Source organism: Brachyistius frenatus, unplaced genomic scaffold, assembly GCF_029030835.1.
Source record: "Brachyistius frenatus isolate BFR_SWC_R1_liver_20210118 unplaced genomic scaffold, ASM2903083v1 Contig_19, whole genome shotgun sequence".
Lineage (NCBI taxonomy): Eukaryota > Metazoa > Chordata > Actinopteri > Embiotocidae > Brachyistius > Brachyistius frenatus.
In genome coordinates, this window is record NW_027210618.1 from 1,130,617 (window position 1) to 1,143,563 (window position 12,947).

A 12,947-nucleotide genomic window follows, 5' to 3' on the forward strand; every position below is an offset into this window, starting at 1 on the left:
CACTGCTTCAAAACAACTTTCCTGACAGGCCCTGCTTGTGATGCTCTGTGTAAAATGAACCAACAATATAATATGATAGACTTCTATGTCATACTTGACTCTTACTGCTTTTCTGACCACTGTATTGTCTCTTGATTGTTTTCCTTGCAGTTGGATGCTGGACAACATGGAAATTTACCTGGATGAAGAGGGCAGCCACTACAAGTTAGTAGGAGGCAACTTGGTAATCAGCAGGCCCATTAAAACCAAGCACGATGGAAGATACTCCTGTTTGGCCACCAACATGTACGGCACGGTCCTCAGCCAAGAGGCCTCAGTCCAGTTTGGATGTAAGTGGTCCAGATGTGAAAACGCCCATTTAGGCTGTGTACAGTCTACGGACTACTTTCCTAGATATTATGCACGCTGAAATTGCATGGGAAGCTGGTACAAAGCATAAGTGGTGTGGAAAGTGGAGTTTGTGAGTTGTCTAACTTTGTGCCAACAGTGTGGCTAATGTGCTTTTCTGTTATAAACAGCTCGATTCAAGAGTAGCTGTTGAACTTCATACAAAAATGACATGTTTTTATGGAAGTGCAGTGTGGAACTTTTGTCTCCCCCTCCTGCCAGCGAGAGTAATTACAAAAACACTGTCAACATGTGCTTACGGTCAAAGGCTCCAGCATAGCCTACTTAGTCGCTACTGTTGCTGATTTTTGTCTCTTGCTTTCTCAGACCTCGATCTTTTCTCGTCGGAGGAGAGGTCGTCGGTTCACGTCAAAGAGGGACAGGGGGCGGTGCTGCTCTGCGCACCCCCACCACATTATCCAGGTACAGCATGCGAGAGCTAGGACCTCAGTCTAAGTCTAAGTCCAAGCTTCTGCTGAGATTTCCCGACAAGAATATGTTCCCTCATGTTGCTTTAGCATCTGATTCACAAGAGGGCAGATGGACCAGTGGAACAGTAGTTAGCACGGCTTTGATGACATTGCTGGTATTTAGCCATAGTTGTCAACCATAAAAGCTGTACCCACATTTTTTATATTCACACTGATGGAAATCTTCATCCATCCAGTCTAAAAGCATTGTTAGCTCTCTCCACAGCATCAGAATTACCTCAATGAGCTGATGTGCTTGCAGGATGCTTCTATTATGCCTTTCAGCTGAAAGATTTCACCTGCAAGGTTAATGGTTGCTTGAATTCTAAGTTCCCTCAGCACCAAATTGGTGTGCTATTTTTGTTTAGCACATATTTAGATCACTCAAAGTGAGCCAGCTTCAAGTGCTGCTGCTGTGTGTCCAGACTCTTGATTGACAGGTGGTGTTTTGTCTCTTTCTGTGCAGCCGAGCTGTCTTTCAGATGGATCCTCAACGAGTTCCCCACTTTCATCCCACTGGACAAGCGACGTTTTGTCTCTCAGATAACGGGCAACCTCTATATCTCCAAGGTGGACTCCTCAGACAAAGGCAACTACTCATGCATTGCAACCAGCCCATCGATTTCGAAGAGTGTTTTCTCCAACTACATCCCCCTCGAGCCTCTGGCTGAACGTTAGTACCTCACTTCCTACTACACACTGTCTTTCCATTTGAAACCTCTCACTGTGGTTGTTACACTAATGCATTGGTTGATGTTCGTTGCATGAGTAAAGAATGTGGTTTCTTGACTCACATGAAAGGACAAGTCAGTATCTTAGTTGGTTGAATTATCTCACCAGTAAATCAGAGTGTAATACTTTGGCCACAGTAATGTTTGAAATACACTGCAATTAGGTCAGTAGAATACAACAGAGAGATTTAATATGTGTCTCGACAGCAGACAGGAGTCTTTTGAAATAGTATCCAGCCTGTTTCTCTCACACTCTTCTGCCAATGAGCAGGACCTCAAGTATTTCTGAAAGAGATGCTGAAAGATATAAAATGATTCTGCCTGGCCACACCAAAGTACTGCATTGGTTTTCTTGTCCTCCTGTCCCTGCTGAAGCACCATGTTTAATCACAGCAGTGCTTGTTTTAAATGCGATAAGGTCATGCCACTGTGATTGGCTTTTAAAATTAAAGTTACAGGACTAAATTAGCATTGAAGTGAACTGACACACAAGAACTTGTTTTGAGACAGTGCCAGCTGGCTGGAAAGAATGTGCAGGAACTTAAACTGTCCCAGAAATGAAAAAGAGAAACTGGAGTGATGTAATTTGACTCATTTTTTTTAAAGGCTCTATGTATTAGCAGAGCGCAATGTAAGAAGAACAAATACAAAACAAAGCAGCTGTAACCTTTTCCTGAGGGGATTTCCCAGAATCCATCAGATGTTTACTTTCATTGTATTCTAACTTTGGGCCAGTTTCACCTGTGGCAAATATGTCTTGAATAGTAGTTAGGACACAAACTAGAATGTTTTGTTCCACCGAAGAGGTTAGGAGCAGAGCTGAACAGTTGTTTGGGCTCTCTCATGCATAGTGTATTATGCAATGCCCTCTGGGGTATGATGTGGCCTCTTATCTAGTTTATATGTCTATGTGTGGAGGGGAATGAATACCTTTGCATTTTGTCAAGGATTTGCAATGCCTTATATATAAACTGCATTTATTTACAATTACATAAATATAATGTCATTTGCAGTATTCTGGTTATGTACTTAAGCTTATATTAGCCTGGATAAGTCTTTATCTCAGTTTACAGAAACCTGAATGCTAAAATACTCTGATTTCACTACTTTGACTTGTTAACACTTTATCTGGGTTTCTCTCTGCCTTACTTCTGATCAGATGACAACATTTAGTTGTCTGAGCAGTACATGCTGTGGTAAAGGAACTTATCTGAAGTGACTCAGTTTATACAGAAAGGTCTGAGTGGTTGAGTTGTTCAGGAATAAAGTACACACCTCAACCTACACAGCGTACTGCAAAATCTGGACTGAATACATCATCGAGTTTCCAAGATAGATTTTTAAATTCCCTTCACGCTGAGACTACATGAAAGAAGTCCAGTCGAAACTGAGTGGGATAATACAAATCCAACAAACTGACACTCAGAAATCCACATACAGGGAGACACATAACCTTGTCTCCATGTAAACGTCATATTCCAAATTTGGTCAAAACCAGAATACCAGTGTGCATCCAGAAGAAGGACATTTGAGTAAAGCAGCATTCATAAAAGAAGTAGCGTTTGTTTTACCCACCCAGACAGATATTTTGGAAGGAAACGCAAAACAAACTCAAAAACTGGCTCCACACTACACGATAAGTGGGCAGATTTTGGGTCCGATTCACCCCTCCTGACAGTCACGGGGGCGTTCCAGCTTTGAGGATGGTCTGAACCAATTATCTGGCCAAAGGATCCTGCCGTGAGAAGGGTTTACTGACATAATCTTAATGACTGAATCAGAGTCTCCCTGATAGTACGACTTGAAATCCTGTGTGGTTTGAAAGGAACAATATTGAATATTGAGCAGAAAAATGCATGAGAGCAAGCTGACCAGTGTCACCAACCTTTACACAAGGCCAGAGCACAGTAATATTAATATGGAACGGCATCTTAAAGGCAATAAGAAGTCAGAGAAAGAATAAAAATGACTACATTTCTAATGAACACAGGTTTCAGCAGTGGCTTGTACTAAACCCGTTTGAGACTAACAATTTCCAACTTACCCCGAGCCTGCCTTGTAAAATGTTGAAGCTGTGCTGATTCAGTCCTGTCAGCCATGACTGCATCCATTTTTTTCCCTCTAGTTTTATGGGATAATTCATAGCACACAAAGGTGCAAACAGTTAACATTGACGGTCTGCCTTCATGCTTGTTTTGTTCTGAAATCACGTTCGATTTTGTGACTTTCTGTGAGATCTCAAGTCCCTGAAATCACCACTGAAACTGTTTAATACATCGAGTTACAAATATGTATAAACAATAAAGTGTGGGCTCTTGCTTTTTGACTGAATCGGTGTGTTCTTATAATTACAATATTAAACATTTATTAAATATGTTGTCTCAATTTGAGAATCCTTTACTCTGCACAAGGCATAAAATGGGGAAAATATTTTGACACTACAGCTACAAACTAAACTACAACTTTATATCATATCCTTTTGTTCTTCTGCTCAGGTCCCATCAAGAAATACCCTGCTGACCTCAAAGTCACGTTCCTAGACACCACTGCTCTGGTGGGGCAGAATATCACCTTGGAATGCTTTGCTTTGGGGAAGTAAGTTTGAGAGATCGTTGGTTTGCCAGACTGCAGCGTTTGAAATGTGCCCTGTTTGGACCGAAAGGTTTCGTGAAGGTCTCGCACCAGCCAGTGAGTCATTTAGATCTTAGGTCTAATAAAAATGGTTTTAAAGGAGAATTTAAATCAATATGAATTAAGTTTAAGAGCTTTGTCAGTTATAAAATCGCATCACATCATATCAGTTTCTCAGAACACCATATAAGTTCCCTCTTAATGCTTGTAGTAAAATGGCATTTACTGTAGCTGAGACTGTTAGAAGACTCTTCAGTTCGATGCGCACTCACTGAGCTAAACGATTCATAAAGCATGTTTCAGAATGGGGATGACTTGAGTGCAGTGATGCATACGCATTAACCTATAACTTGAAGCCTGGCTTGTGTATTATTTTTCTGTCTCTGTCCCTCCCAGCCCCGTCCCTGAGATCCGCTGGAAGAAGGTAGATGGACAGCTGCCACCCAATCACGATGTGCGGATGGCAGGAGCTCAACTGAATCTGTACAATGTGCAGTTTGAAGACGGAGGCACTTACAAGTGTGAGGCAGTGAACTCGAAAGGGAAGGACTACCACACTGCCCGAGTGTCTGTGGAAGGTCAGAAGTGTTTTGAATGTCATGTCAGCCTTCTTGTCTTAAAATGTATTACAGTGACTGCACACGTGCATTAAATGGAAGTTTTACAAAGTCCTTTTCAGCTGTATTATTTCCCTGCTTTGTGGGATGAATTCACCAGCCCTTTGTTGTTATTAGTCGCTGTTAGTCCCCAGATTTTAAATCTAGCACCTACTTTATTGCCTCATTTATCACCTCATATGTCATTCAGCAGCTTTGTAGTTTTCTTGGATTTTCCCCGAACAATATAACTCTGATTTTCCTCATTTGCAGCTTTTCCTGAGTGGGTGGAGCACATCAGCAGCATCGAGAAAGACCTTAGTAGCGACTACACGATGTCCTGCACAGCCAGTGGCAAACCTAAACCACACATCCGCTGGCTGAAAAATGGAAAGCCGGTAATATTCAAATTCATAAATCTTCATTGTCCTATAACTGAGGAATTTACCTATAGCTATAAAAACCTTCTCAGCAGCCCTGTTAGGTCTCTTATCTGTTCAGTATAAAGCCCCGGGTTGTTACAGTAGCACGACAATGACAGGAAGCTGCCACTGTGGATACACAGGAAAAAGTGGGTACTCAGGAAAAAGTACCTGTTGTTATTGAGCTGTTGCCAGCATGTGTTGTGTAACGCTTCATAGAAACAACTGTCATCAGGCCTGAAAATACCCAAGAGAGCAGCAGCTTGTGGCAGCAAAGTGGGGGAGGTTGTTGCATATATCATTATGCACTGATGAAATACTCTGCAGGTCAAATGAGCTGGTTGTCATCCGTACTTCTGTGGATGTCAACAATCAACTGGTTATTTGCTTTGAAATGGAATTTAAACTCTATTAAAAATGGAGAAAAGTAGAAGTATGATATTTTAACTTGAACTTAAATTTTTCGCAGGTCAGCGGGAAAGAGATGAGGTTCCGCAGCTTAACGCTTGATGATTCAGGGATGTACCAGTGCATCGCAGAGAATCGCCATGGAGTCATTTATGCCAATACAGAGCTGCGTGTGTTTGGTGAGTCCAACTTTGGCTGTCGTCGCAGCACAAATGGCTGCACCAGAGATTCAAAGGCCACATTTTGAGCTGACTAATTGGAACTTATTACCATGTATGGAGTGTGTTTAGAAATGAAAATCGGTATTAACATGACAAAAAAAAAAAAGAAGAGAGATTTGTCTTAAAAAAAGGACTGTCGTTACTCAAACAGCACCACACATTTTTACTGATGTGTGATACGTGCATGCGTTCCTGCAGTTAATCCATATTCCACAGAGTTTGTGATGAATAATCCATACTGTCACTCCTCAGCCTCTGCTCCCATGTTTGAAAACAACCAAGTGAGGAGAGTCCTGGCAGCTAAAAATGGCCGGGTGGTGATTGAGTGTCGACCCAAAGCGGCCCCAAAGCCTGCCTTCTACTGGAGCAAAGACACCGAGCTGCTCTCCAACTCCACCAGGTTAGCAGTCTCTTAATGAGATGGCCCTCTTCCTCTTGTCATCTAATCAGTGAGCAGTTTATGGGTTTATATTCATTCAAAGAGGTTCGTTTATCAGTTTTCCTTTGTTGTTTTTAATGCCAATATTCATCCACAAACAACCATTTTCTGAGACTGAGACACATCTGAGTCGTATTTCCATAAGGAAAAGTATCTGGGAAAGTAATGTAATTCTGTCACTCTGAAGGGGATGTAAAGTGGTAAGACAGTGTTTTGATTTGGGGGATCTAAATAAGCCCCAGATCTCCTAAATCTACTACGTATCCCAGAAAAGCCTTTAATGTTGTTGTTTGTCAGTGATTGCCGAGCGCGGCTTGGCTGTCTGTCAGTGGCTGACATTAAGCTCATTCTCAAGATCAGTGTGGACAGACTAGTGTGTAAACCCCTGCCTTGTGATCCTCACTGACAAAACAAGCCTAATCTGAGAGCTGTGGAACACCCAACCCCCTCTCATGCCCCCACCCTACGCAGTCCCGGTCCCCACAGTGGGACTTGCGCAAAGAGGAGGAGCAGGGGGAAAATTACTAATCAGCATATGCATCCTAATATTCTCCATGACCACTGTGTGCGTGAGAGATGGTGTGGAGTGTTGAGGGGGCAGCTGGCACACTCTTTGTCATGCGTGAATATAAAATCTGCAGAGAAATAAGTCAATCAATGTTAATTTAATGTCTCTTCTTGCCGAGTAGTTTCCAGTTCACATCTTGGTTTTTTTTCTCTGGAAAACTATACGGTTTATCCATCACGCAACCTGAGCACTTTCATCACTTTTCATCATCCACATATCAATTGAATAACATACACTGGACTTTTGACCTTCATATTGTGCTAAATATTTGATACAATTCTGCTCTGTCTCCTCAGTGTGTGAAGAATTAATGGTGGTTTCTCCTCAGGGTGTTCATCTGGGAGGATGGGAGCCTGGAGATCCTCAACGTGACGCGAGCAGATGAAGGCAGGTACACCTGCTTTGCGGAGAACGACCGGGGCAAGGCCAATAGCACAGGATCTCTGCTGGTTACAGGCAAGTTCCAGCTAACAAACAACGTATAATTAATGGGCCTCTTTATGTCTCTGATGTTTCCAAGACAGCTGACGTTGCTTTGACTGATGTCAACCTCAGCTGGCAATCATTCCTGTCACTCACAGCCGCACCAAACACTCCCGACCTCCAAATGTCTACTGTTGTTGAATTATAGCCCTCTGAGCTGAGCGACAGTACACAGCCTACTGCTGGATATTCACTCATTCCCCAAGGGCAAAGGCGTGAGGGGATTTAGATCCAACGTGATGAGACAAGGGCTCAGCCTCTCACACTGTTCTATGAGAAATGAGAAGACGACTTTAGTTATGAGCAGGCTGAAATTGTTGGATTGAATAAATGATAACATTGATATTAGATTATTTGCATGTCATTTATTTTCTTCACATATCCATTCTCAGCTGTCAAACATTATCGTTTTTCACAGTTGATCCATGGTGGTGCTGGATGTACAGCTCTTTTCTGCCCTCTTCAGGACATTTGTGCATATTGAACACTTTTAGCTTTTTCACACCAACACTACATCCTATACAGTTTACGTGAGACTTTCAAATAAGTACTTTGCCTTTTTTGTATTTTATTTAATCAGATTTCCTACAATCTAAATGGTTTAAGTAGGCAGACTGTCTTCTTTCTCACCACCAAGATTTATTCTCCTGCGTTTTTACCCCCAGAGTCCACAAAGATCACCTTGGCTCCGTCTAATGCTGACGTTAAAGTGGGAGAGAACACGGGGATGCAGTGTGGAGCATCACACGACACCTCTCTGGACATCACCTTCATCTGGTCTCTGGATGGCCGAGTCATTGACCTACACAAGGACAGGCAACATTATGACCGCACCCCAGTGAGACCATCTTTTTGTTTTTTTGTAGAGAAATGAACATAAATAATCAAAAATTTAACTTGGATTACTTTAGTGTGACCACAAAACTTCTTCTCATCTTAATCTGGAGTTCATCCACGTCAGAATCATATTTGAGGTCAGATTGATGTCTAGTATTTTCATTGGAATACCTGAAATGGAAAAGTGCGACCGGGTTTAAATGAATATGGCTCTAAAATCCATTTCCCTTAGCCTCTCTGAGTGGAAGAGTGCGTTGCATATCAGTTTAATAGGAATTTCCGCTAACATCCATTATTGTCGACATGACCCACCCTCCTTCTCTCTCTAACCATAAGCTCGTGGTTAGCATTTCTCATTTGTCACTACTCCTGCTACGCAAACACCATATTATGACTGTGATTAATGATACCCTATTTTGTGCACAAGGAGGATTTTCCCCTCGTAAAAATGGGGTTCAATTCCACCTAATACTGTTTGTGTGGTATCAGCCAAGCCAGTTTGGGTCTTCACCAGCAAGTTCAAAGCTGCGATTGTATTTTATTCTACAGCGAGAGTGCTGACGGGAGCAAACACTGTATGGACCTTGACATTTCTTCCCAGGAAAAGAGGTCCTGTTTAGTGGAAGCTCTCGTCCAGTTCATCTAGTTCACTTTAGTCGGGGTTTGCACGGGTCAGGGAATATAAGGGAATTTTGTTTGCGTGTTTAAGTTTTAGTTGCCATTCATCCAAATTTGTCTTTTTTTTTTTATCATGTTCTTTTACGTATCTTGCGTGAGTGGTTCTACCCTCTTTTTGTTCGTCAACAATTGTCAAGAACTTCAGTATAGATGTGCCTTTTCTTGTACCTGTTCGGGAAGGCAAACATGCCAGGAAAATGTACATTTCAAGAGCTTTGGGTACAAAATTATGAATTCAAAGACTGGGTAATAAAAGATAGACGACAGAAAGGCTGAATGTAAAGTTTGTAAATATACTATACATCTATTACATTTGGGAGAGGGAGCTCTTCACAGCCGCACGCTCGCTTCTTACTGTTCCCATTTGAAAAAATGTGTGCATGGGTCAGTGTGTTTATAAGGGTGCACAGGCCTAGTTTTGTGAGATCATAATTGTACACTAGGTTTAAGCAGTGAAATGTTTTGGACTGAAAATGCCTGTGTGCTTAAAGATTGATGGGAATAAAATAATGTGGCTGTTTTTTGTCTGCTCAGTACAACGCCAACCTGAAAGATCATTTTTTTGGGCCTTTTATGCCTGTATTTGACAGTTGCAGTGAACATTGACAGGAAATGAGGGGGAAGAGAGTAAGGGGATGACATGCAGCAAAGGTTTGTCTGTCAGGCGGATCGTGGGAGAGCTTTGTCTCACATATGATGTGCCGCTCACTCTTAAATTACGCGTTGTCTCTTGTGTTGTTTTGTGCAGAATGGAAGCTCAAATGGCGAGCTGCTGATTAAGAATGCGCAGCTGAAACACGCTGGACGCTACACCTGCACCGCACAGACCCCGGTTGACAACATCACCGCCTCTGCCCAGCTGGTTGTCAGGGGTGAGTCATGAGCCCTTTGCATGAAGTGTCTTAAAAGCCCTGAAAACAATCTAAACACATGAACACACTATTTCAGCCAGTCTGAACAGTTATCAGTTATATTACATTTGTACTTTGTTTCTGTCTTCTCTCTTGTTTTGAAGTCGGTGGGGCTCTGGTGGAAAACGTTGATGTCGTTTACTTCCATGCACAAATTAGGATTATGCTCCATTAAAAATGTTACTAAATGTAAAGTCGAATGTGATGATAATTGGATTAGTTTATTGTCAATCGGATCTGACCAAACCATGCCTACAAAGTGCTGTTAGAGCAGATTCACTGACTTTTTGGATGTTAAACTGTTTAAAAAAATAATATCTGAAGATGTTACTAGATATTTTATCAATGCTATTTTTTGCTAATTTATGAATATTGAAAGTTACAGAGAAAAACTCTGTAGAGTTTATATACCAAACACAGTATAAAAGAATCCCAAAGTTCATCAGGCCTATACTCCTAAATTACTCATGAAAATGTTCCTTAGGTCAAACCATGAATATACAGAGAGAAAGGGCATGTGAGCGAAGAAGAGAGAAAGAGACACAGAGATATAGCACAAGTACTGTATTTTTGAAGAGGAGTAAATCTCTCCAGAGTAACCAGAAAGGAGCCCTTTTTGCCGGATAATCTGTCAACCTCGAGACTCCAGGCAAATGAAAGTGAGAGAGAAAACGCTGGAAAACAAATCTATGGAAGGAAATGCCTTGTGTCCTCATGCATAAGATGGAGACCCTCAGTGAGCACTGAGTATCTACCAGTACCAGCCAGGAAAGGTCAGACTAACTTAGTCAGTAATGACTGGCCTTTCTGTAAAAGCACAAATGAATGAAGTCCACTCAAACATATCTCTTGCCTGTAGAATACCACGGTTGGCTATATGTTTGCATTTTGCAAATTAGATGTTCTGCCATTCCAAAAATCTGTCATGTCCAGCCGGGGATGCAACTTGGAAAATAAATTATTTTGAAGGAAAGATTTTTGTTTGTTCTGGCAACAAGCTGTTGCTATGGTTGCACACACACAGTAGTAGATGAAACTGAAGGGGACAAGCAATGCTTCTGTAGCAGTACGACATGTTTTGAATGGTGCCGGCTCCCATCTGTCTTCATTAGAAGTGAATTAAGTGTAATGCTGTGTGATGAGTGTATGATGAATCATAGATTTGTATCTCTCACCGCTGTATTTTGACATGGACGGCTGCTGATTTCAGTACCTGTTCTTCCAACCACATATACACATCGACACACACAAAATAAACACTGCCACGCTTCCCGCAGGGTTCCGTCTCTCCTTTACTGTATTTCAGCTCCTGGATGATTCATTGTTGTCATTCTGCACTTCCTGATGAGTGAGAGCTTGCCTTACAGCCCTCTCCTCGGGTCTTGAAACAGGCCCAGTGTTGGCGCACAAAGGCCCTCTTCAGAGAGGAACCCAGGAATTCTAGCCGCGATCTGGTTGCCAGTGATCCCTGTTGTGTTCTGGGTGTGCTGCCGCCGCTGCTTTCAGGGCAGGTGTTGACAGATGGCCAGGTGAACGTACAGCGGAGGACTGCGGCGTTTCCCAGAGTGTAACCAAAGCACAGGTCCAGGGCCGCTCCTAATGGAGTGCCAAATGCCATCAACCCGGGGTGCAGCGAGGGAGAGATGAAAGACAGCCATTTATCACGACAGATGAGGAAGCAGATCTGCTTAAGGAGATTGTCAGTGCTAAAAACACAGCTCTGCACCTGTAGCTTATTATTAGTGGGGATTTGAGATAGGGAGAAGAGTTGTTTTTATACGATGGGTGTGTTTTTATAGCTTTAAGTTAAAGTCTTGGCTGGAATAGTGCTGAAATGTGGCTGTGTTAACTTAAGTTTCCGCGAATTAGGAAATCTATTCATAAACTTCAATACATTTGGTTGTTGGGCTACATCCAAATGCCTTACATATGCATCAAGCAGGAAAAGCCCAACACTTATCAATTTACAAAACACACTGTGCTGAAGATTCATCCACATGACATAGTCAATGCCTTCTCTCCTAACTCTTAGAGGAGAGGGTAAGCTTCAGGGCTGTCCAGCTTTGGCTGTCTAATCGCCTTACTTCTCTCGACTCGTATTCATGATTTGGAAAAAAGTAAATTCTGGCCGATTTCTGAGGCTGCGGGTTGGGAGGCTAACCCTGACACAGTCTGGGTTTTATATTAAGCCATTTTTAAGTTCCAAAGGAAGAATCAAGAGGAGCAGGAGGACCCAGAGCAACACTGCATTCAAAAGCCTTTGCTTAAGCTTGAGTTCATATATGTGACTGGGCTCTGAGCTCTAATGCCTTAATCCATCAGTTTTTTTCAGATGTCTTTTAAATAAGACAATAAAAAGAAGGAATCGAATGACTTTGGTGTGCTGTGTCTCATACGCATCAAACAGGAATCTTTTTTGAGACTGATGTTAACTTTAAAGTTGTTAAACAGCTCAGGACTTTTGCCCAAAAAAAATAAAAATCCCCTTGAGCTCTTTCAATAACATCATACTCTCTTTCTCTTTCATTTGTGTGCCAGTTGGACATTCATTGACTGCTTGAAGGACAAGTCAAAGTGGGAACTTGTGGGGATTCAAAGATGTGAACTGGAGACAGTGTCACTTTTCTCTGCACAAACCTGCAGCCACATTTGGGCTCCTCACCCATCAAACAACACTTTAAACTTTCCTGTTATTCTTCTCTTTACCCTCAGGTCCCCCCGGTGCCCCAGGTGGGGTGCAAATGATAAACAAAACTGACAAGAGTATAACGCTGCAGTGGAGCCGCGGAGCAGACAACCACAGCCCCATCTCCAAATATACCATCCAGTACAGGGACCAATTTGCAAAAGATACCTGGAAGAATGCCTCTACATGTAAGAACTTCAGCATAATAGTTGGTCAAATAAACACTGCAGCCTTAATGTTGAGCTAGGTCTGGTGTAATAATAATTTTGGTCATGCCACACAGTGATACTGTGGGCCTACATGGTGGTTAATGTCTCTTAAAGATGGCTGAAATATAATTTAGTCATGCTTCAGTGACTTTAAATACAGGAATGGCTTCCAAAAATAGAACTTGATGGTTGTTTTTATGATACTTTTGTTTAATTGTGGGAAAATGCCACCTGCACTGTATAATGTTCTGTTTCTATAGCGCTGAAATG

The 12,947-nt window shown here is 42.1% G+C and overlaps 1 protein-coding gene across 3 annotated transcripts in view; it reads left to right on the forward strand.

Moving 5' to 3' along the window:
- Positions 1-12,947, forward strand: part of cntn1a (contactin 1a) — a 69,743-nt gene that overhangs the window by 47,966 nt on the left and 8,830 nt on the right. For all 3 annotated transcript variants that reach the window (XM_069695251.1, XM_069695249.1, XM_069695250.1), the window contains exons 5-16: positions 151-329; positions 715-810; positions 1,324-1,530; positions 4,084-4,183; positions 4,616-4,797; positions 5,089-5,213; positions 5,707-5,824; positions 6,119-6,266; positions 7,202-7,329; positions 8,022-8,194; positions 9,620-9,743; positions 12,495-12,656. In XM_069695251.1, the coding sequence (XP_069551352.1) occupies positions 151-329; positions 715-810; positions 1,324-1,530; positions 4,084-4,183; positions 4,616-4,797; positions 5,089-5,213; positions 5,707-5,824; positions 6,119-6,266; positions 7,202-7,329; positions 8,022-8,194; positions 9,620-9,743; positions 12,495-12,656 (1,742 nt within the window). The remainder of the gene's footprint in view (positions 1-150; positions 330-714; positions 811-1,323; positions 1,531-4,083; positions 4,184-4,615; positions 4,798-5,088; positions 5,214-5,706; positions 5,825-6,118; positions 6,267-7,201; positions 7,330-8,021; positions 8,195-9,619; positions 9,744-12,494; positions 12,657-12,947) is intronic.